The sequence below is a fragment of the Triturus cristatus genome, chromosome 6 (genome assembly GCF_964204655.1).
Source record: "Triturus cristatus chromosome 6, aTriCri1.1, whole genome shotgun sequence".
Taxonomy (NCBI): domain Eukaryota; kingdom Metazoa; phylum Chordata; class Amphibia; order Caudata; family Salamandridae; genus Triturus; species Triturus cristatus.
In genome coordinates, this window is record NC_140589.1 from 760,088,599 (window position 1) to 760,111,633 (window position 23,035).

Sequence of the window (23,035 nt, forward strand, 5' to 3'; positions counted from 1 at the left end):
TTACTGTAGTGTTAAGTGTGATGTCCTGTGTGTTACTGTTGTGCTCTGTGTGATGTCCTGTGTGTTACTGTTATGTCCTGTGAGATGTCCTGTGTGTTACTGTTGTGTTAAGTGTGATATCCTGTGTGTTACTGTTGTGCTCTGTGTGATGTCCTGTGTGTTACTGTTGTATTCTGTGTGATGGCCTGATTATTGTGGAAGTGAAACAACTGACTGGGCGAATGATGCTTGTGTTCTTGTGTAATGTAACTGGTGCTTATGTAAAGCACTCCATTACATGTTAAATCACACACATAGTAGAACACCTTCTGGAAAATGGCAATTGAGGTAAGGCGGTGGGTGACAGAAGCCACATAGTTCCTTGCCTTGTTTTTTGGTCTGGAGGTTCCAAGCCAAGCCGGAGCATATCCACCTCTAGTAGTTTTGCTATAATTGGGGATAGACTGCATGTTCCAGAATGGAAAGAATGCTGGCCAAGCGCCTGTCACACGGCATAACTACCTGAGAGACTGCATTATCGGTGTGTATGAATACCCAAATCTCATTCTCCTCTGCCTGGTCCATGTAAATCATCAATTAATTGTCTTAGTAAATATTCTTGTATTTGCAGTTATTGATTTTTTTTATCCACATGCAATATGAGTTGCTGTATGTACCTGATGTAATTTCTGACGCATATTCTATGTGATTTTGAGGCTTCCAGTATCGTGGCATGCTTCATGGCTGTGTAGTTACAATTACGGTGGAATTTTTGGCACTTTGCTGTTTTGGTTGGAACTGCACTGTGCACCATTGTTAGGATATGTCCTCGATTGTGTGCTTGAGTGGTTGTGTGTGTCTGTGGATTTGAGTTTTGTGGACATGTGTATGCATTTCGATGTGCATGAATCTGAATTTGTGTGTGTTATCTGTTTGTGTGCACGCGCATCTGTGTATGTTTCTTTCTGTAGGTGCATGTTGTCTGTTCTTTGCCCATCATCATAGCTGAGAGGCTGAGTAAACTTATTTGACATTATAGAAGAATTGCTTTATTAACCTTCTTGCTTTCTCAATTTTGCTTGCAAATGTACCATTTTCACACTCTTTCTTCAAAATTTTACCGGGGGGCGAACCACCCCCCTCAAACTCCCCTAATGGCAGTTGGGCTCGGTCGCTCGCCATAAGGCATGCATCCTGAACTTTTACGCCTCTCCACTTTCAAATCTCACCAGCCACCACTGTAAACCAGTAATAATAAAGCAAGGAATTCCCTTTACTTTGCTGAATTCAGGCCCTTTCTAGTCTTTGGGGATCAAAGCGTGTATGGATGCTCCTTTTGGATATGTCTCCTCTTGGACTGTCCTTAAATGGTGGATACTCATTCAGAGGAGAAGGCTATTCATGAGTGCTCTGACATCTCAACAGTCTTGCATTATTGTATCTAAGGGTTTGTAGAGGACACATTGCCTTAGTGCCAAAACCAGTGACAGCCTTCTCCAGGCTTAAAAACACACAAAATGTGGTAACAACAGCCCAGTTAGGACTGTAACATTCAAAAACAGTTTGGATTCTGCCCACAAATTCTGGGGTTTTTCTTTGGTTTTTGGAAACATATCTAGTAATATTCAAATGAGCAGATGAAGACCAGGGGACATATATGTGACCTAAACTTCTTTCTTAGAGGCCAGAGTACTCGCTTAACAGTAACAGGGCATATGGGTGAATGCTAGAAAGAAGACAAAAGCTTTTACTATCATCATCACTGGGGGACAGGGGTTCATCTATTCAGTCAGAACACACATCCCTTCCTTCAACAGTCAGACACAGCCTATACCAGTTAATAGTAAGTGTATGTCCTCGACTGCTTTGAGAGTGTGCTTTCGAATGGTAAAGTACTGATCAAGAGCAACTTGTGGTCTTAATGGGTCTCGTTTGGTCCTCACACTTATTTCATTACTGTCCATCACATTGCAGATTAATGCTTGCACTCTCTACTTGTGCTACTCCTGCTAGCTGAATCTGGGATTTCTTATCCGCTGGTGCTGCACTACAACTGGGTACTACCACAGGCACCATCCGCCGGAATTGAGTAACACAGGATAGCTGAGAAATCCTCCTGCCTGTCTTCCTGGATGTTGTTTGGGTGAAAGGCTGTGAGGGAGGATGTGCAGTGGGGTTGCAAGTTCAGATCCTGTCACTCTTGTGACTATTTGGTACCTCGATTCCTCCTGAATGCCTTAATGATCTCTTACATGCAATTCCTGCTGCTATTTCATTGCTTCTTCAAATTCAGGAAGTTCATCCACTGAACTGGTGAGAATTTTTTGGGTTCCCCAGTCTTCATTTAAGAATAAGCTCATTCTATACCTCCACCTGCTTGTAACATACCACACGTAATGTCGGTGAGAGCCCTTCCAAGAGAACCTTGTTCTTTTTTCATTCTCTGGTTCCCTTTTTCACCTAATGTACCCTCACTTTCTCTGGAAAATGGGGTTAGGTCATCTGCCACCTATCTAGCTCATTCATTTGGGGTGGGGAAATGGAAGGGTTCAGGGAAAGGGTAAGGATGGAGGTCAGAGGGTGCACTCTTGGTTGTCCGCTGACCCCATACAATAGGAACATATCCTGTCATGTTCACAGACGTTGAGGCTGCTGAACACTCATTCAGTAGGTATTGAACTAGGAGCCTATGCAACTCCACCATCCCTCCAAGGCACGTCTCTTTAATTCCATGGATAATTATTCACACATTTATCTCCATGTTCCCTAACCTCACCCCTTTCTTATTGAACCATTTCTTCTCGTTGTCTCCATCCCAGGCAACTTATAGCCAACATTAAAGTAACAAAAAAAGTATATATTGTGTAATTAATAAATACAAAAAAGAGTCAGATATCAAAAATGGAATCGCATAAGTCTGTTTAAACTAAATGGCAACCCGAATACTCAGCTGTCCTTCACCAAATTTCTCCTACGGAGAAAACGCTGTCACCTGGAGATGTCGCGTGGAAATTCCATCCAGCTCCATTCTCAGTTCCCAGGGAAGTCTTTACGATTCTCTACCAATGCAGCCGGTTCTGTAGATGAAAACTCCATCTCAAGATTAGGTTGACTATGTGAATTGCTTACTAAAAAATTAGTAGTTGTGAGTCGCAGAAATTACAAACGGGGGTATCCCCACAATGCAATGGAGCTTTCCAAAAAAAGATAGAGCACAAATATATGCTCTGTTTCATACATAGTTACTAGTCCATCACACGACTAAAATTCTCAATAACATTGGCCTAATTATCACCAAGAATATAGTGATCTTATGAGAATTAGTAGATGGCCTTGACGAATACTAGAAATGTAAATGGTTTGGGCTGAGCAAGCTGGTTTGCCAGTTTCCCATCTCAGGTGCCAAGGTGCAAAACAACTAATTACTGGGGTGAGCACATGCAGTAGACAAAGTTAGCATGAGTACGAAATTAAAGCTGCTGCTTGTTACAGTTATGGTACATAAAAATGAGGGAACACATTGTAATTTCACTGTCGTTGTATCACAAAACCTTTAATTGCCTCATCTCTTTCATTCACTAAATCATGTGTTTCCTTCTTTCACCATTCCATTTTTTGATGTCACTGTCATGGCCTTGATCATCAACAAGTCATCACCTCTTAGTTTACCCAGTGATCACTGCCCTTAGTGTCCTCACATTGTTCTGAATTCATTCCCACTTAAAGGCTTTCATCCAGCATAAGGTAAGCTTAAGCAGAAAAGAAGAGGAAAATGGTTTCTTCAGGATCACTAACAACGTTGCTGTATTTCTGATTGTTCGAGGATTTCTTCCTGTGCTTAAGGTTGCAAAAGCAAATCCAATAAATTTGCATAGAACCCCAAAAAGCATTTTCATAGGTTTTTATAAGTCAAGAGTTTGAAAAGTGATCTGCCTCGTTTAAAATTTACATGGATGAATGAATTTACTAGCAATCTCAGTCCAGCTATTTGTGGGCTGACAGTCGTCCACAGATGTCAGGAAAGGTTGGAACAATGAACAACGGATCCTGTCTTGTCAGCTTTAATCTGCCTGCACTGCTGATTTAATGGGGCGAGTAATGCACCAACACTTATTCTCCATTCCAGGCCATGCCGCCAAGTGTCTAATTAAAATATACAAACAATTGATGGATAGAAGACTTGAATTAATTTCACCCACTGGTACTTACTTGGGCTGCATCCCACTCCATCATTATTTTGCACACCATGCACCCACAGTTTGACCCAGCCATATGCAAATCAGTCTTGACTGTGCTCCAAATGGAACAGTCCAGCCCAAGCAGAAGCAGCTTCTGCCTAAACCCGAACACAAGCAACCCAGGACCAGTTTCACCCTAGTTAGGACTCATCAGCCAGGTATAGCTTGATTCCAGTAACATAGTGCACGGGACCCACTTCTGGGCATACCCATCCCACTTAGGGCGACATATTAAAGTGTGTAAAAAATTGATAGAAGGAATGCTTGAATTAATCTCAGCTACGGGTAATTATTCAAGACGGCATCCTAGCCCATCGTTATTTTACGAACCATGCTACCTCAATTTGGACCCAGCCATATACAAACCCGTCTTGAGCCTGTGAACAGTCCAGTCTGAACTGCCAGGCCATCCCTGACCCGGAACACAAGCAAGTATTTACGGATAACATCTGATACATAGAGGAACAATTTTGAAGTGTGATACTTGTGGATCCCACTATGACAGCGCACTACACAACATTAGATTATTTCAAGAAGCATTCAAAACTAAAACAGTAGGAATCTAGAAGGGGAAGGAGGAAGACACAAAACATCTGTGTAGATAGTCTGGGACATATTAGATGTCTTTCATTAACTGCTGAAAAGTTATTCTTTTGTTTTCTACTCCTTTTTTGTGCACTTTAGTAGGGCCCTGATAATGAGTGCCCTAGAATGGGGTGGAGTAGTTACTGACCCCAGTGAATACTATTATTCCAGAGAGCTATTTACTGGGTGCAAGGAATACTTTGTATTCCCCGGCAAAATGAAGACTAGCATGCAAATGTGTGAGTTCTACACTATATTTCGTATGTCTATAAGTTTTTCCTACAGTACATTTTGACTGGTTTGGTTGGCCTTGCTGAAATTTACTGTGTAATGATCGCAGGACATGCAATGTTGGCAAAGCTCAGTGTGTGGTATCTGTAGTCCATTTTACAAGAATTGCCAGACTTCTGCATAGGCATTTTTTTATGGCCCAATGGTATTAGTTAAAAGTAAACTACTTTTGTAACAGAATTTCTGACTGAATTGATTTAACTTTGAATTCCAATTTCTGGTAAGTTTACTGATTGTCATTGAATGAACCCTGCAGCATTTCATGGGAAAGTGTGCCATCAGTCCCTAGGTGTATTGCTTTTGTTTCCATGGTGTGCTTATTTTAGCAACAGCCAGGTTTGCTCATGAATTCTGTATGTACTTGCAGGTCCTTCAGAAGCAGCTGGAGGATGTCAAGCAGGAGGAATCATCTCTTCTCAGCAAACACAAGGAGGTGGAAACTGACCTAGCAGCTGCTAAAGACCGACTGCAGCAACAAGCCACCGAGCTCGTACTGAAAGCCAGTATGTCTTCTCGTCTCACTGCACTCTCATTTTCAGACACCACATCCGATGTACTGTAAGGGTTCACATTATTTGTGCCGTAGCCATTCATTCCCATGATTGCCATATAGGAAAAACGGTTGTGTAAAATTGTACGCTAGAGCGCAAGGAGCTTGCACTGTCGCGAGATAATTTCCCAGCAAATGATGGTTTCTTTATTTATCCACTCACATTTATAACTATTTCAAGAACAGTATGTGACAAAAGGTTTTTATTTAACTGACGTTTTCCCCCTAAATCCTAATAGAACAATAAGATGGCTTTGATGGCATAGTATTCATCAACAGACAGAGTTTTCCCATAAGAGAAGCACACAGCTGTCGCGTAGTGCTTGATGAGGGATTTTAATATTTTGCTACGAGGACTGTGTTCAAGTTTGCAACTAATACAGGGAAATTGTTGTTAACTTCATGAGTAAGTTAGATTTGATATTGGATCTGAACTACGTTTGAAACTAAATAATTGCATTTTTAGTTTAAGTAAATAAGATGTGTGGAACAAAATAACCAACGACAGAAAGAGATTCACAAAATGACTCCCATTTACCGTGTAAGTGCAGGTTAGGGAATGTATTTATCAGGCTCTTGTTCACCAACATAAGCCTCTTGGCACGTCAGTGAAGAGACAAACCATAGGAAAGAAAACAGGGTAAAGTTAGCAAAAAAGTCTTTCTGAAGGTAGGGAGACACAGAATGGACTTAATGCCCAAAGGAAGGCCATTCCAGAGTTGAAGACCAAGTAGGGTAAGAGCACGGCCACCTCACCAGGAGCATTGGGCTCATGAGATTAAGAACAGCATTTGTGAGTTGGAGTGTAAACATCAGGTTTCACTACGTTTTGGAGGGAGAAATGTGATAAAAGGGTGATTTTTCAATGCAATGAAAGATTCAATGGATAAGACAAAGACTCCTGCTTTGGTTTACTGGATGCCAGTGTAAGTGGATTCGTGCCTGGGTGACATGGTCCTATTTCTTTAGCTTGCAACATAACCGGATAATACATTTGGATTTCTTTGTATTTGGGGCAACAAACAGTCAGGTGGTCCAAGATAAATTAGATTGCAATAATCATTCCTTGCGCACCAAAGGATTTGACCTTAGCTACAAGGGAAGCGCCAGTTACCATTGCTATAGGCCAGGTGTCTCCAACCAGTCAATCCGATCTTGAGCTACCAGTAGCTCCCAGACACCTTCACAGTAGCTGGCAGCCTTGAGTTCATTTTTAAATAAGCACAGTGTCACATTTTTCTTTTAACATTAAGGGAATACTGTGTTTACTTTACAGATCAGTCACATTTATGGGCCAGGACGGGTCACAGAGGCGAAGAACTGAAGCACTGAAAAATGTAGCTCTTAAATAAAAGTCCTTGTTATATCAGTATTTAAGCATGAGAACAAAACATATGTTTCTGAATGCTTTTGAATGGGAGAAAAGAAAAATGAAAAGTTACCTTAGTGATTAACTTTTCATTTTAATTTTCTCCCATTTCAAAGTGCTTTATTTACAAGCAGAAGGCCGTTTTCTCCCAGTGGCCAGTATACACTGTGCTGTATTTAAAACTGAAAAATAGTCGTATTTTTCACATGAGAGAAAAGTAAACTGAAGAAAACCTTTTCTATGAAACATTAAGTATTAATGTCTTTCTCTACGTTCAATTGAGGCAAAGATGTCTTAATGTTTTATGAAGCATGTTTATTCACTTAAAATTCCACCCATTCAAAAAAAATTATGTTTCTGTTATAAATATGGCACAACGTCTACAGGGCACTGAGAGTAAGATGCTTGGTGTTTGTAAATATGACACTTGGAAATGGGAGACAATTTAAATGATGTGTTTTATAGAATCCATATAACAAAGTAAACTCTTCAGTTTCATTTTCTTGATAGAGTGAAAAATACATCTATTATTTTAAGTTGGAGAAATTCAAATGCAGAATTTTTTCCAGAACAAACAGATCCCGGCAGTGCTTTTGGATCTCGAACCGGAAAAAGCATTTGATCGTGTTGACTGGTCCTTTCTTTCTCTCATTTCAGCACACTTTGGCTTTTGTGACAAATTTATCGCAATGATTTACTATAACGCGGCTCAACTTGGAGTGATTGCTAAATGGTCTCTTAAGACTCAGACAAGCACTGGTTACATATGGATAGGGCCGTAGTAGTAAGGGTCTTATGGGTCGTTCTATGGAAGCCTAAAACAAGCCTCCAAATGCCTACCTCAGTACACCTTCACGAACCACTCTGAAAGTATGGAATGAGGTGAATAGCAGAATGGGTGAACAGTATTCCCCTCTCGGTACACACCCATACATTTTAATCCTGATTTCCCCCCTGCATTAGAACCAGGTCCCTTCGATGCATGAATAGAAGGAGGATGCCTGACAATAGCAGATATTTTTCATAATTGGGGCATCCTTACATTTAAGAATTGCAAAAGTGACTTCAATTTGTCTGATTCTGAACAATACCACTATGACCAGCTGACACACTGGATACAACAACCCCAATATAGAGCAGCAGCCTTGTCAAAGTATTTTTTTTAAACAGTAGCATTGGGCTCTATGGACATTAGGCTTAAAGTCAATTAACCCCTTCCATGCCGCGCAAATTCCGCCGCTGTGCTGACGGTTTCTTGCGCGGGCGTGGTCATGACGGAACGGTTCCGTCATGAGCACAGCTCAACCGTGGCTCATGACGGAACCGTTCCGTCATGAGCACCGAAGGGGTTAAGCTGGGTGTGGGGGTGTCTGGTAACAACACACTGGTTGCTTAGCCTTCAGTAGCTCACGATGATTTTCACTGATCAGAAGTAGCACTCACTGCAGAATATGTTGGAGACCCCTGTTATAGGCCAAAGAGTGTAATGGCATCTTTTAGTATTATTTACAATTAGAAAAATGTATGATTTATTGTCATTAAACTTGAGAAAACTGGAGGACTTTCAGCTTTTATACTTCAAACAGTAATGTAGTCACTTGATCATGGACTGAGTAGATTGATGATCTAGGTTTACAAACAGCTGGGTGTTGTCAGGGTCAGAAACGGTGATGCAAGAGAAAGGTCTAATAAGCCAGGCCAAAGGATGAACTTAAATATTAAACAGAATTGGGGAGGGGGGTGTAACCTGGGGTTAACCTACAATTGACTGGTTGTGGAGACAAGCAGAAAGGAGGCAGCACTGCTGTCTTGGTTTGTTCTTTCAAAAAGGGGTACAACTGTGCTAGGCTGGAACTGCTAAGACCTGCCCTGGTAAAGCAGTGCAAGAGATGGTCCACAGTATCAAATGGAAACATCAGGTTAAATAGAATAAGAGCAGCAGAGTGTCCTTGGCTGATGATGGATCTCAGTCATCAAGGGTGAGAGCAAGGGCCATCTCTGGCCACTACTGAGATGGATTCCCAACTGCCAGAGGTCAAGTCAGTTAAACTCTTCCAGATAGGTCAATTGCTTGGCTACATTCCACTCTATAATTTTTTCCGAGGCTGGAAGGATTGTGATTATCTTGCCATTTTATACACAGATCTGTGTAGGTAGTCTTTTGAAATCAATGCTTGACTACTCCCTTTTTCCTGTCCCGTGGTATAGTTCTGGTGGAACAAAACAGATTGATGATGTTAGTCAAAATGGGGCCTAGAGATTGGGAGCAGATCTGTAGAAAAGACACAGCGCAGGGCTCGTCATGAAAGCCTGATCAGACCTGGCTCTCCAGAGGGGAGTGCAGTAGGACCAATTAGTCAAAGAGAAGAGAAATTAAGCTCTACAGAGAAGGAAGCGTTAGTTACAATGGAATGCACATTTTCAATTCCCAATTAGATTTGTGGATTTTGGAAGAGACGAACTGTGCAAAGATCTTGTGTGAGCTGAGTCCAGATTTTGCTTGCAAGGATTGGTAGATTTTGCTAGAAATAGCTGAGGTTATCAATTGAGATTTGTATTGTAAGACATTGATTTTAGCATTAGATCCAAGCCACTTAGGTTCCAGTTATCAAAGAGTAAGAAGACATTCTTTTAGAGTCTCTGTGTACCGGAGGGTCTGGGAGATAGAGACCTAGGATGTATCAGAGGAATTTCATGGTCGGGAATGATTGATAGAATGTTATTAAAATGTAGTAAGGCTACAGACATGAGAAGTAGTTAGGTTGATGGGGCATGGGGACCTCCTTTCCTATTTGATTTGGTTTAAAAGCGATTCAGATTGGGGTCTGACTAAGGTAGGAGAGTTAGGTCTGAAAAATTGTAAAATGCCTCGATGTACCATTATGATCTATGATTTAACCTTTATTATGTGTGGGTGGCTATAATTTGTGTAATTTCAAACAAATTAATTGCGTTTGAAAACTATTGTGCAAGATTATCATGAAAATTATCAGTATGCAAATCAAAGTGAAACAGGATAGTTTATCTAAAGAAACACAGAAGTGTTTGAGCTATGAAATCATAAAGGTCAGGCAATGTTTAGGTTTAATGTAAAGGAGAATGATAGTGTAAAAGGATATGTAACCGATTATCTGATGAAATTGAGCAGCTACTCAATAGCACTTTGACATTTTCTTCTAAGTGTGAATCAGTGATTGTGCAGTGTATAAGGTCTTGGTGGTCTACCATTGCATGTGGTTTGATAAATGTACAGGATTTCATAGCCGTCACTGATGGCAATCTCAAAGTCATGGGTAGAACTTTCAATCAGCCAAGTCTCATGTATAAAAAGAGACCCCGGGTTTAAGAATGCAGGAGATTGGATATTTGAGTACAATGGGCGGGAAGTGGACATACAACTAGAAGTGTTGCACTGGATTGGTGCTGGTTTATATTGATCGACTTAGTGACAGGTAGCGCATCTGCGAGTGCGGTGAAGGAATGCTGAATAATATAGGGCAGGATGGTGGAATTACACCAAACCAAGCTGCTGAAATACTGAGTGCAGTTTCCTGGCATTATGATGAGGCTGCTACACCCAACATAAGGAGTGTTTCTTGATTATAGCTGGGGTGGGTTGGGCAGTATGCTGCGCAGACTCAGCGCAGATGAGCTTACCTTTGATGCGCTTCTGGAACACCACTTACGTGGCCACGCAGAGTGTATGGATAAGTGGTGTGATGTGGGCCTGTACATGCCCAGTAACACAACAACGAGAATATCAAATGCCCCAAGATGGCGGAACTTCCGTCCCGGTTGGCCCAATGTTCAGACAGGATAGGGTCTACTAATATAAACAACCTGTGAAACTCCAATGAACATTCATTGTTCGCTAAGGCAGCACCACCAGTGAGGTGTGTGTGGAAGGGAGCAGAGGAACTCTGATGATCTATGGGCTAGGACACAAAGAGAGTTAAAAATGGGATGTAAGAAGCGGCGCTAATCAAGTCAATGTCAGTAACAGAATGACATGACAGTAGGCAAACAAGTAAGCAGCGGGAGTGTCTATGATTCATTGAAATAGTTTCCAAAGTACTAGAAATGGCCCAAACCTGCCTTGATATTGTTTCCACAAAAGGTAAAATAAGCCCTCAAAAAATAAATTAGATGTTATTGATATCTGCGTTACCAAAAACTATAAAAAAAATTGTGTTGCAAGGTTACCATTGTGTATGTATGTATGTATGTATGAATGTATATGGTATTTATATAATGCAAACCTAGCCAAAAGGCAGCTGAGCACTGTACAGGGTGAAAGACCAGCATAAGCTGAGCGAGCGGTAGGAGAGGCAGCTGGGTTATGCAAGTTTAGTGCATTGTGATGTAGTGTTCATTCAAGAGGCGAGACTTCAACTCTTTGGCTAAACTCTGGAGTAGCCTTGGGTTGGTCCTGATGGATGCAGGAATGTTGCTTCAGATCCTGAATGTATAGATGGAAAATGCCTGCTGCCTTGTTTTTTTGTTTTTTACACTTCATAGTTTTCAGTCTGAACGTGTCCTAGGTGCAGGTGTGCAGAGAACCACCAGTGATGGTGAGCTTGTCTGCAAGATAATAGGGGGTGTTCGTTACCAGAAGGATGAACGGCTGACGCGGACCCACCCACGCCACCACTGTGCTTCCTGTTTCCTGCTTCTGTGGACATGCCCACGTGCAACAGAACGCCACCGATGCCGTTGCTTCGTTGAATGCAAGAGCCTGAGCTGTGCTCGGAAGGCTGCGAGACCAGACGGAGCTGTCTCTTCTGTTTTTCCTCCGAGGTGGGGGCTGGCGCTGAGCATTGCCCTACCCTCTGTCCTTCTGCGGAGAAGGCGGAATTGGTAGTGTGCCTGTCGTGTCGGAGGGCGCTTGCAGTACAGCGCTGCTGATCCTGCTGATCCTGCTCGACATCCCGCTGTGCGGAGCAGCTGAGTGTGCCTGGGATGTTGCTGGCACCTACGTAGGCGGACTGCCGAGGAGCCGGGGGCACTGGTTGCTGGACGCTGCGAGGTAAGGCGCACTGGGTTTTAATCCGGTTCGCACTCGCTGTGCTCGTATTGTGCCCTCCTCTGGGATTTCACGCTGGTGCGCTGAGGCGCTGTCTGTAAAGCTGAAAATCACAAGGGGTCAAGGGGTGAAGCAACGCAACGCTGCTGTCCTTGTTTGATGTCTCTCTTGCCAGCGGCTATATGCAGTGATTAAAGCCGTTGCACCTTTGATGGTGAAAAACTGGAAATTGGGGGAATTGGCTACCGGATGCTGGTCTCCTGATTTCCATGCGAGGTAAGGCGCGCTGGGTTTTACCCGGTCCGCGCTCGCTGCACCGTACCCCTTTTGCGACTCACTGGTGTATTGATTGAAAGTTGTGAAAAAACTACGAAGGGGCAAGCTGTTTCTCTTCCCTTATACCCCGTGAACCTTGCTCTTCGCTCTCTCACCCAGTAAGGCGAGCTGAGAAAAAACATATTTAATAGATACGTTCCAGATGGCAGCAAGAGCGAGGGGCAAACAGTCCAAGTTAGAGATGGGGAAGGAGGTCAAGGCCCCAATTCCGATCAGATCTCCACCAACCTCAAAAGGAGAGAGAAAAAACAAAAGGAAAAATCAGCAAAAAGAAGCCCTAAAACAGAAGGCGTTGGTATCCCCTGACTTATACAGAAAAAATAAGTACAACGTGTTAGGGAAACTGGCTGAAGATGACGATAACGAGGAAAATGATCAAGAGGAGGGCGGAGAAGATGAAGAGGAAGAGGTAGAGAACCTGACCTTGTCTGAACTGTCTGCAGAACTGAGCTTGCTTGCTGTCGGCGACAAAGAAGAGGGAGGTGCGTAAGTTAAGGGATCAAGAATGGTCCAGGGGAGTAAAAGTATGGAGAAAACTGATAAAACGGTCATGGCTGCTAATATGTCCTCTACCTCATGCCACGAGAGTCGCTCTACCCCGAAACAATACCCTCTCTTTTCAAAACTCCTTTCTCAACAGGGACAGTCTTTAAGTACTCCTACACATGTGGGGTTAAAGCTGGGGAACACAAGTGTCATTTTAGAGAACGATGCCGTTCACACTGGAGGTCAAGTAAGCACCCCCACAATGCAGAAAATACCGACAAGGCTAGAAGATGTTGCATCACCCACACCAACGGTTCCATCTGCGATTTCCTCCAACAGTTCCCTTCCCCTCCATCCTATACTGCCACCAGCTATAAGTCCATGCTCAAGCTCAGGCTCAAGCAGCAAGCAAATCATGATAGTTCCAAGTCAAGCCCTAAGCCTAGAAGTCTCCCCGATCTCCCAAGACGACGGATTGCTTGCTCTTCCGAGTGCTACAAAGGCAAACACGATGGAAGATATCCTAGTTACTATCCTTCAGGAACTAAGAGAATTTAAATCCTCGCAGGCACAGGAAATTTCACTCTTACACAGTAGGCTTACGAAGTTGGAGGAGTGCCTTGGCAACATTCCTTTGAGGGTCTCTGAAGCCGAAGTTCTGATATCTTCTCTAGAGGACTCTTTAATTATAATTCAGAAAAATCTCGTGGAGGCAAATAGAGAGAAATCCCACTTAGAAGAAAAGCTCCAGGACCTTGAGAATTATAATAGGAGATCTAACTTACGTCTTGTAGGGATACCAGAGGGTCTTGAAGATAAGGATGTAGTCAGGTGGACAGATTATCTATTGAAAAAAGCTATCCCTGAGCTGCAAGGAGACCTGACTATTACAAGGGCGCACAGAGTCCCTGCACATAAACCTAATAATTTGAAATACCCCCGTACAATTCTGCTTAATTTTTCAGACTTTAGGATGAAAGAAAAAATTCTAAATACCGCATTTTCTAAAAGAACTTTTAATGTGGAGGGGGTGAATAATTTTCGAATCTTTGGTGATATGTCGGCAGCATCTGCTCACAGACGCAGGGACTTTGTGAAGCTCATCGACTCCTTTAAGAGCAAGGGGGCCCAAGCCATGATAGTGCAGTATTCGAAACTCAAAGTCTTGGCTAAAGGAAAATTCTTTATATTCTCGGTCCTACATGAAGCTCAGACATTCCTCAACGGCCTTGGGGGATAATTTAAATAAGTTGATGTATCTTGCTGAAGGTACTATTATCCTAGGGCGGTCACTTGATGGAAACAGGAAGCACACAAGGATGCAATGCCATGGCATCCAAAAAGAAGACACAACAGAGATGGACGGAAGTGGGACACTGGGGTCTCCGTCCACTCAAGGGGGGAGGGAAGGGGGGTGAAGGGGGGTGTTGCAAGGGGGGAAAAAAGAGAGTTCTAAGGCAACATGTTTTTTCATACTTTAGTGATCATGGTATAAGTAAGGTTATTTTACTAAAATCTTCTTTTCGTCATCTTTGTCCATATGGATCATGTTAAGTTGACAAGACCCCATAATTATATTTGCTCATTTTGCACTAAGAGGGGCTCGAAACCTCCAGGCCTACGCTGATATATGCACTATTTTGTTGATTATCTGGTATTTTATTTTTAATTAATGATATTATATATCCATATGGTCAATTTTTTTTTTTTTTGTTTGTTTTTTTAAAATACGTTGTCTGCATAATGAACGGTATGTTTCTCCAAATAACATTACCTTACACTGTTGCTGCTCATTTGCATATTTGCACATTGAAAATTAGATTCTTCATGTATTGTTCTTTACTGTTAGAGGTATATATATTATGTGTCAGTTGCTTATGTTGCTGCTGCCTTTTGTACATTTGCACATTTGCGCTTTTTCACATTTGCACATTTGCACTTTAGCTGAGGGCTACAACCAATGTTTTGAAAATCAAACAACATGGTGAAATTCATCTCTTTAAATGTTAATGGCCTGAATAACGCTCGCAAAAGGAACGCTATTGAGTGCTGGTTGAAAAATCTTGTACCAGACGTCAGCTATCTTCAAGAAACTCACCACAAAGATCAGACAGAGTCAGCTAAACTCTTCAAAAGCTGGGCGGGCTATAACATATCTGCTCCTGCCGGAATGGCCCAGAGAGGAGTTTCCATTTTAATAGGGAGACATGTAGGTTTTAATCTTGAAGGGACATGCATAGACCCCAGAGGTAGATGGGCAGTTGCACATGGTAAATTAAATAATGTTAATGTTATCCTCGCCACAATCTATGCACCAATTTTGGACGACCCTCAAGCTATTCTACAGGCTAAACAGGCATTAACCGGTCTTTCTGGGCCAATAATTTGGGGGAGCGATTTTAATTTATTACAAGACCCCCGATTAGACTCTTCCAAGAAAGACCGCCGACAGAATAAACCTCAAGTTGCCTTAGCTGTCCAAAGCTGTAAAACTGACTTAGATGTTACTGACCATTGGCGCAACTTAAATCCTACCAAGCGCGAGTATACATGCCACTCAGCAAAATATAATTCTGCGTCAAGGCTAGATTTCTTTATTTCATCTTATGACCTAGAATTATATAACTATGCCTACTTACCTAACGCTTTTTCAGACCATGCAGCTCTTTGCATGGAGGTCAATTTGGGGAATTATGAAGTAAGTTCTACAAGTAGATGGTTTTTTAACAAACTTAACCTTCTTGACGAACAATGGTGTACGGATATTAACGAAAAGATAGAGCAATTTGTTTATACAGAATAGAGGTACAGCCCCAGTAAATATAATCTGGGATGCATTTAAAGCCACTTTACGTGGAATAATTACATCTAAAGAAATTCCCAAACTCAAGGCAAGAAGGGAGGAGAAAACTAAACTTCAATCTGAACTCTCGCAGGCAACTCAAGAGCACTATAGGGTCAGATCTATGCTCTCTGGACACAAACTCCTTGAGGCGAAGCGCAGGATGAAGGATTTTTATTATGACTTAGGTGAGATTAATAGTAATTCACAAGCACAAAAGATCTATGAGGAGAGTGAATACACAGGAAAGCTGTTGGCCTGGCAATCTAAAGAAAAGCAGGTGCGTAATAGAATAGATCAGTTAATAGACCCCATTACTAAAATACAAGCTAAGACAACCATTTCCATCGGCGAGTTGTTTTTAAAACACTATGAGAGGATATATCAAGCGACTGAGGGGGCTACACCCGACTCGATCACGGAATTTTTACAGCCACTTGAAATACCTAAAATAGATGCTGAGGGTAAGAATTACCTTACATAGGATTTTACACTATTAGAATTAGACGAAGTGATAGAGTCCTTCCCCAATTGCAAGGCTAACGGAGAGGATGGCCTCCCCATTGAATTTTTTTAAAAATTGGGGGGAATATTACGTAAGGAATTTTTGAAACTAATTAATAATTTACTTCAAGGAAGTCCCCCACCGGACTCCTTTCATACAGCGGTGGTGGTCAGTATTTTAAAAAAGGGAATAGATAAGGAAAATATAAACTCATATAGACCGATCAGCCTTCGAATACAGATTAGAATATTTTTACAAAACTTTTAGCAAATCGATTAAATAAAATAGTAGGATCTCTGGTAGCCCATGATCAGTGTGGCTTTATTGCAGGCAGGCATCTCCATTCCAACACTACATTTTTATTGGAGGCACTAGATTATTTTAAAACTAATAAGGTGGAGGCTCAAATTTGGTTTTTAGATGCAGAGAAAGCCTTCGATCTAGTGTCCTGGGATTGCCTGTTTGCAATTTTACGTAGTTTTAATTTCCCGAATGTTTTTATTTGTATTTTACGAAAATTGTATATGAATTCTAGGGCGCAAATTATCGTCAATAACACCAATATTGGATCCTGTGAGGTTACTAGAGGCACGCGACAAGGATGCCCCTGGTCACCAATTCTATTTGCATTATTTATTGAACCTCTAGCGATCACCATCAGGAATATCAAAGCTGACACTGCCCCAATTTTAGGAATGACAAACATAAAATTATATGCAGATGATATTGCCCTTTTCATAGACTCTAAACCCTCAAGTCAATTCAAGATTTAAAAAATCTTCTCTGACTTTCAAAAGCTAGGGGGCTATAAAATTAATGTAAACAAAACGGAAATTATTCTACTTAACTGCACTACAGACACCTTAGCTCCAGAATTCAGGAGGATATACAAACACGGATCCAAAGAGATATCTTGGAATACTCCTATCCGATAGCCCAGATGATCTTTTTTCACTTAATTTTTTACCTTTATTAAAAAAGGTGGGCTCACTTTTAGACCGCTGGAATTTACTACCCCTGTCTCTTATGGGGCGGGCATCGCTAATTCGAATGTCGGCGTTACCCCTCTTTAATTTCCTTTTTAGTGCAATTCCCTGCGCAATCCAGGCTTCTTATTTTAAGAAAATAGAAGCTTTGATCTGCTCTTTCTTATGGGCAAAAAAATCTCCCAGACTAGCACTGAGCACTTTATATTTACCATTTATACAAGGAGGGCTGTCCCTCCCAAATATCAAAGAATATTATTTCGCGTCTTTTGCACATTATAGTCACAGGTTTTTTTTCTTAGATTCTCATGAGACAGATAATTTTTTTATGAAAAGGATGTTACTGGAATTGAAAATCTATGATCCGGTTAGAGTCACGAAAGATCCCAAAAAAGTACGCTATAAATCCCTTCAGTGGATTTTTAAGGTGAAAACTCAGTTTTTTTTATTTTTATGAGTTGCCCATTTTAACTAATAAGACAAATTTAATAAATTTTAGCTTGGGAGATGCTTGTTGCATGGACAAAAATATATTAACTCTTTGGAAGGAGAATGGGTTTGAGAAAATTGAAGACTTCCTCCTGGGAAATAGGTGGAAATCTTGGGATGAAATCCATAGCCAGTTAATCCACTCCCACTTAACGCTGAACTGGTCCTTTATTAGGATAAATCTAAAACTCAGAGAACTCAATATAGGAAATGTATTCAATAAAGAAAATGTTTCCACTATCTTTAATAATAAAATACGAAAGAAAATGAGTATCTGGGTTAAAATATTAAAAGAAAGTAAGGTCCAGGACCTCTACAGCAAGATTACTGAAAGATGGAAAAAGAGGGAAGATATTACAATCAATCAACAGGTATGGGACAAAATAAATAAATTCAATAAAACCATCTTTCGTGGAGCAAATTTTAAACGTATGCAATTTTACAACAAATGGTTAATATATAGAACCCCGTCCTTTTTACATAATATTTTCCCCCAAGTAGCCAACAAATGCTTCCGATGTGATGAAAAAGGCACTTGGAAACACCTTGTCTGGGAGTGTCCAAAAATCCAGGTTTTATGGAAGGAAATAGAAAAATATCTTTCAATTGTTCTCAAAACTAATATTGTATTTGATGACCTAATTCCACTTCTAGGTTGCTCTCCTATTCACACCCAACATGATGAGTCCCTTTTTATAGCTTCCTTATTAGCTAAATCCGTTATATTACAGTCCTGGAAAACTGATCTTGTTCCATCCTTCCAGGTATGGAAGGCAAAACTACTCCAAATCCAGGATAGGGAAAGAAATTATGCTCTTAGATCAGGGGCTCTCAAAAAATATGATAAATATTGGAGTGTGTTTGATTCTTAAATTTGTCTTGCTATTACTTAACAAGATTTATACTCTCGCGAGAACATCTATTAGTCTATTAGTCTATTATGATCGTCTCGACCTCGCACGTGGCACTTTATAAATCAGTTTTGTAATATTAACTGAGAAGTCGCCCATTGCATTTAAATGCTTCGTACTGTTTCCATTCTAACAAAATTTTTTGAATATTAATGACAGTCGATTAATTTATTCTTCTTTTATAATCCTGCACTTTATAATTTAAATGTTATAATGATAATTTGTATGAATATTTTTAGTATTCCTTATCTCGTACTGTATCAATTGGTTTTCAACGGTATCCTGCTTTTTGTTTTACTGTATTGTTATATTTGAACTCTCAATAAAAAATAAAATTAAAAAATAAAAAGATAATAGGGGGTGTTGGTTGCGATTATTTTCTAAATAGTGCAGGTGGGTTTGAAGATGGTGCATGCTGGTGAGGAAAGCCAATGGAGTTTTACCAGAATGGGGGTTATGTGATCATATTTCTTCATATCCTAGATGAGACATGCTTGGGCATGTAGGATTCCCATTGTAGAGTCTGAAAGGCCACGGAGCAGGGCTTTACTACCAACCAGGTGCAAGAATACAAGAGTTTGAATAGCAGTTCTCGCTTTGCTTTCCACAGGAAACAGTTTCACTTTATTTAGAAAAGAGAGCTAATATCAGGCTGTCTTTGTGTTTTTGCAGTGTGTTCATTGAGATTGAGTTTGATGTTAATGGGGAAACCAAGTGGCTTGGCATTGTGTAACTATTAACATGTGACACACTCATGTTTGGCACATGTATGCATACCTTATACCTCTGAAACTGAAAAGTTGAAAAGGTAGTACTTGGTAAAAATAGAAGACATAATTTTAAATCCTTATGTTAAAATACACATTGATGATTTTTTCCTAATGATCAAAGATGAAAAGAGCATACAACACATTGCCAATTTGTGATGCAACGTGTGAAAGTAAGAGAGTTGTTTAACTTGCTCTTTGAACCTGTCTACCTGTCTTTCTGGCTTGATGAGCTAGGCCCTATGTCTCTGCCTATTCCCCCACCTGTTTTCGCTGTAAAGAACGTGGGCATCAAAAGTAACTGTTCTCCCAGAACAAATCTATACGGTTGTCAAGTCCTTTTTCTTTCAGCTTCATTTTCTGAAGCGTATTCTTTATTCGTTTACCCTTTGTCAGAATCTTCAGATACTGAATGCCTTTCTGTCCTGTTGGCTGGACGACTGCAGTGCAATATACCTTGAATTACCTGCCTAGCAGATTTGCAGGCTACAGTTGCACTGTGCGGCCAAGATTGCCCTTGATTTTCGTTTCAGAGACCATATTTCTTTTGCCCTTATTCCTCTGCAGTGGCACCCGGTGAAATAGTGGATTCTTATCATATCTGTTTGCCTGGTGAATAAAACTGTTTACCCTCCCTTCGCCACCTGTTCCAATCCAGGCTTAGCTGGTACTCCCCAAGCAGCCAGCTAAGATCATCATGGCATAATCAGTCAGTGGTCCACACATTTCATTTCAAAACGGTTAGAGGCATGGTTTTGCATATTACACTTGGCTCTTATTGGACCAATCCCTTGCCCTTCCACCACTAAGCTGAACCTAATTTGCTCAGGTTTTGGAAAGTTTTGAAATTGTGTCTGTTTCCCTCCCGAGTGATGTTGTCATCTTAGTAGAATGTGCTCTTTTGATGTCTGTGAGGCTGTTTTTGAATAAAGACCCAATTGTGGTAAATGCAGTGTGTTCAGGCAAATAATGTAATGTGATATGTAATGAGTGCTGTTATTAATGCAGTGATTGCACATGATCTAACTTCTGTAATATGCAATGCTATAGGTAGTGCATGGAGAAGGGGGAGTTCTAGCTACTGTCTCCTGGCATATTTTGGACCGCAGTGTTGGAACCCCTCACTCACCTCACAGCGGATTTAATGCTGGGTGTAGGATCGAGCGAGGACGCAAACAAGATCGCCATTGCCAACGAGGCGCGAGGCGACGCCCACTCCGAGGCCACGCCCCCCGCCCTCACAGAGTATATAAACACTGATTGAGAGTGTTTTTACCTGGAACCTAGCACACTCCTGAGGCGGAAGCCGGAAGCTGGAAGCTTTACGAGGCTGTTATTTTAAACATTGTATTGTCACAAATAATCTTGTATTTTAACATTGCACTGTCTCCTGGCATATTTTGGACCGCAGTGTTGGAACTCCTCACTCACCTCACAGCGGATTTAACGCTGGGTGTAGGATCGAGCGAGGACGCAAACAAGATCGCCATTGCCAACGAGGCGCGAGGCGACGCCCACTCCGAGGCCACGCCCCCCGCCCTCACAGAGTATATAAACACTGATTGAGAGTGTTTTTACCTGGAACCTAGCACACTCCTGAGGCGGAAGCCGGGAGCTTTACGAGGCTGTTATTTTAAACATTGTATTGTCACAAATAATCTTGTATTTTAACATTGCACTGTCTCCTGGCATATTTTGGACCGCAGTGTTGGAACCCCTCACTCACCTCACAGCGCATTTAACGCTGGGTGTAGGATCGAGCGAGGACGCAAACAAGATCGCCATTGCCAACGAGGCGCGAGGCGACGCCCACTCCGAGGCCAACCCCCCCGCCCTCACAGAGTATATAAACACTGATTGAGAGTGTTTTTACCTGGAACCTAGCACACTCCTGAAGCGGAAGCCGGGAGCTTTACGAGGCTGTTATTTTAAACATTGTATTGTCACAAATAATCTTGTATTTTAACATTGCACTGTCTCCTGGCATATTTTGGACCGCAGTGTTGGAACCCCTCACTCACCTCACAGCGGATTTAACGCTGGGTGTAGGATCGAGCGAGGACGCAAACAAGATCGCCATTGCCAACGAGGCGCGAGGCGACGCCCACTCCGAGGCCACGCCCCCCGCCCTCTTTTTCCCCCTCAAATAATGTGCAACCACCGTACGCGCAGCGGACGGGCGCAGCGGGCGCGCCGTATGCGCACCGAAGGCGCGCCTAAGGCAAGCCCGTCTTCGCCCGTCCTCGCCAAGTCATCGCCTCTCGCCAGTCACCCTGCCCAACAAATACTGACGTCTTATCACTATGACAAAGATCATCTCCTTTCACTCAACCTAGGCCAACGCTGTGACAAGTTTGAGGGCTACATTGGTCAGACTGCCCTTCAGTGTAATCCCTGTAACTTACACACCCCTGAGCCACAACCTACCCGATACAAAGCCATTAGAAGGAACCAAACTGCGCTCATTATTTCCCAGCTAAATGTCCGGTCCCTGGTCAAACACCATGCGGAGGTTAAAACTCTACTAGAAGACGAAAACCCAGACATTATGTTCCTGAGTGAAACCTGGCTCAAGGACGAACTGACTAGCATTCCTAACCTAACGCTACCGGAGGGGTTCTCTATGACCTCCATTAACAGAGATTCCAGAGGAGGCGGCATTGCAGCCATTTATAGAACAGCTTACTCTTGCTCCTTCTCAAAGGAAAATATTACGGGATGTGAATGTGCCCGTTTTAAAATCACCATTAGCCCTCATTTTTCCCTATCTGGCCTTTTTATCTATAGACCCCCTGGACCCTCCTCCAAATTTATTGAGGAGCTCCTAGAGTCAGCTCATGCGTTGGTCGCTAGCTCCGCTAATTTTACGATCTTAGGGGACCTAAACCTTCATTTTGATGCCATCTCGGATCCTATCATCAGCAACCTCCTGGCTGACATAGCAGCCTTGCAACTCACCTCCCTTATACAATCCTCTACCCATTCCGCCGGGCACCTACTTGACCCGGTCTTTACCAATATACCGGGAGCTAATGCGGATCCACCTAAACCCATGGGCTGGACGGACCACTTCCTCGTCACAGTCGTGACATCAGTCGCTACCCAATCCAACAGGGCGACGCCTACCTCTTGCCTCAAACGACCCTGGCACAAACTCCAAAACTTAGACCTTCCGGCCAGACTAGGAGAACTTAATTTTGATACCACAAATGACGTTAATGCGTCATATGCCGCCTTCCAAGCATGGATTACCAAAGGACTTGATATTCTCATTCCGAACAAATGGACTAAAGGACGTTCTACTCCATCTAATCCATGGTATGACGAGAACTTAAAAACATTGAGAAAAAAATGCAAAAGAGCGGAACGCCAATGGAGAAAAGAATACAAGGACGAGGACAAAAACTTATATCTGACCACACTCAAAATATATCATAAAGCTATACGCATCGCCCGCGCTTCCTTCTATGCCAAGGAAATTGATTCCAGTTCTAACCCCACAAAAACAATTTTTAAATTAGTCCAAAAGCTACAAACCGGGGGCAACCCTGCCTCGATTATTTCCTCCACCCAACAGTGCGAAGACCTCGCTACATTCTTTACTGACAAGGTGAGGAAAATTTATAATTCCTTTTCACCAAACTCCTCCATCTACACCAGCCCCCCTAACTGTCCCTT

General features: G+C 42.0%; 1 protein-coding gene across 3 annotated transcripts in view; it reads left to right on the top strand.

The window, feature by feature from the left end:
• The window catches only part of FAM184A (family with sequence similarity 184 member A), a 630,233-nt gene that overhangs the window by 294,752 nt on the left and 312,446 nt on the right, over window positions 1–23,035 (top strand). For all 3 annotated transcript variants that reach the window (XM_085611278.1, XM_085611279.1, XM_085611280.1), the window contains exon 3: window positions 5,461–5,596. In XM_085611278.1, the coding sequence (XP_085467404.1) occupies window positions 5,461–5,596 (136 nt within the window). The remainder of the gene's footprint in view (window positions 1–5,460; window positions 5,597–23,035) is intronic.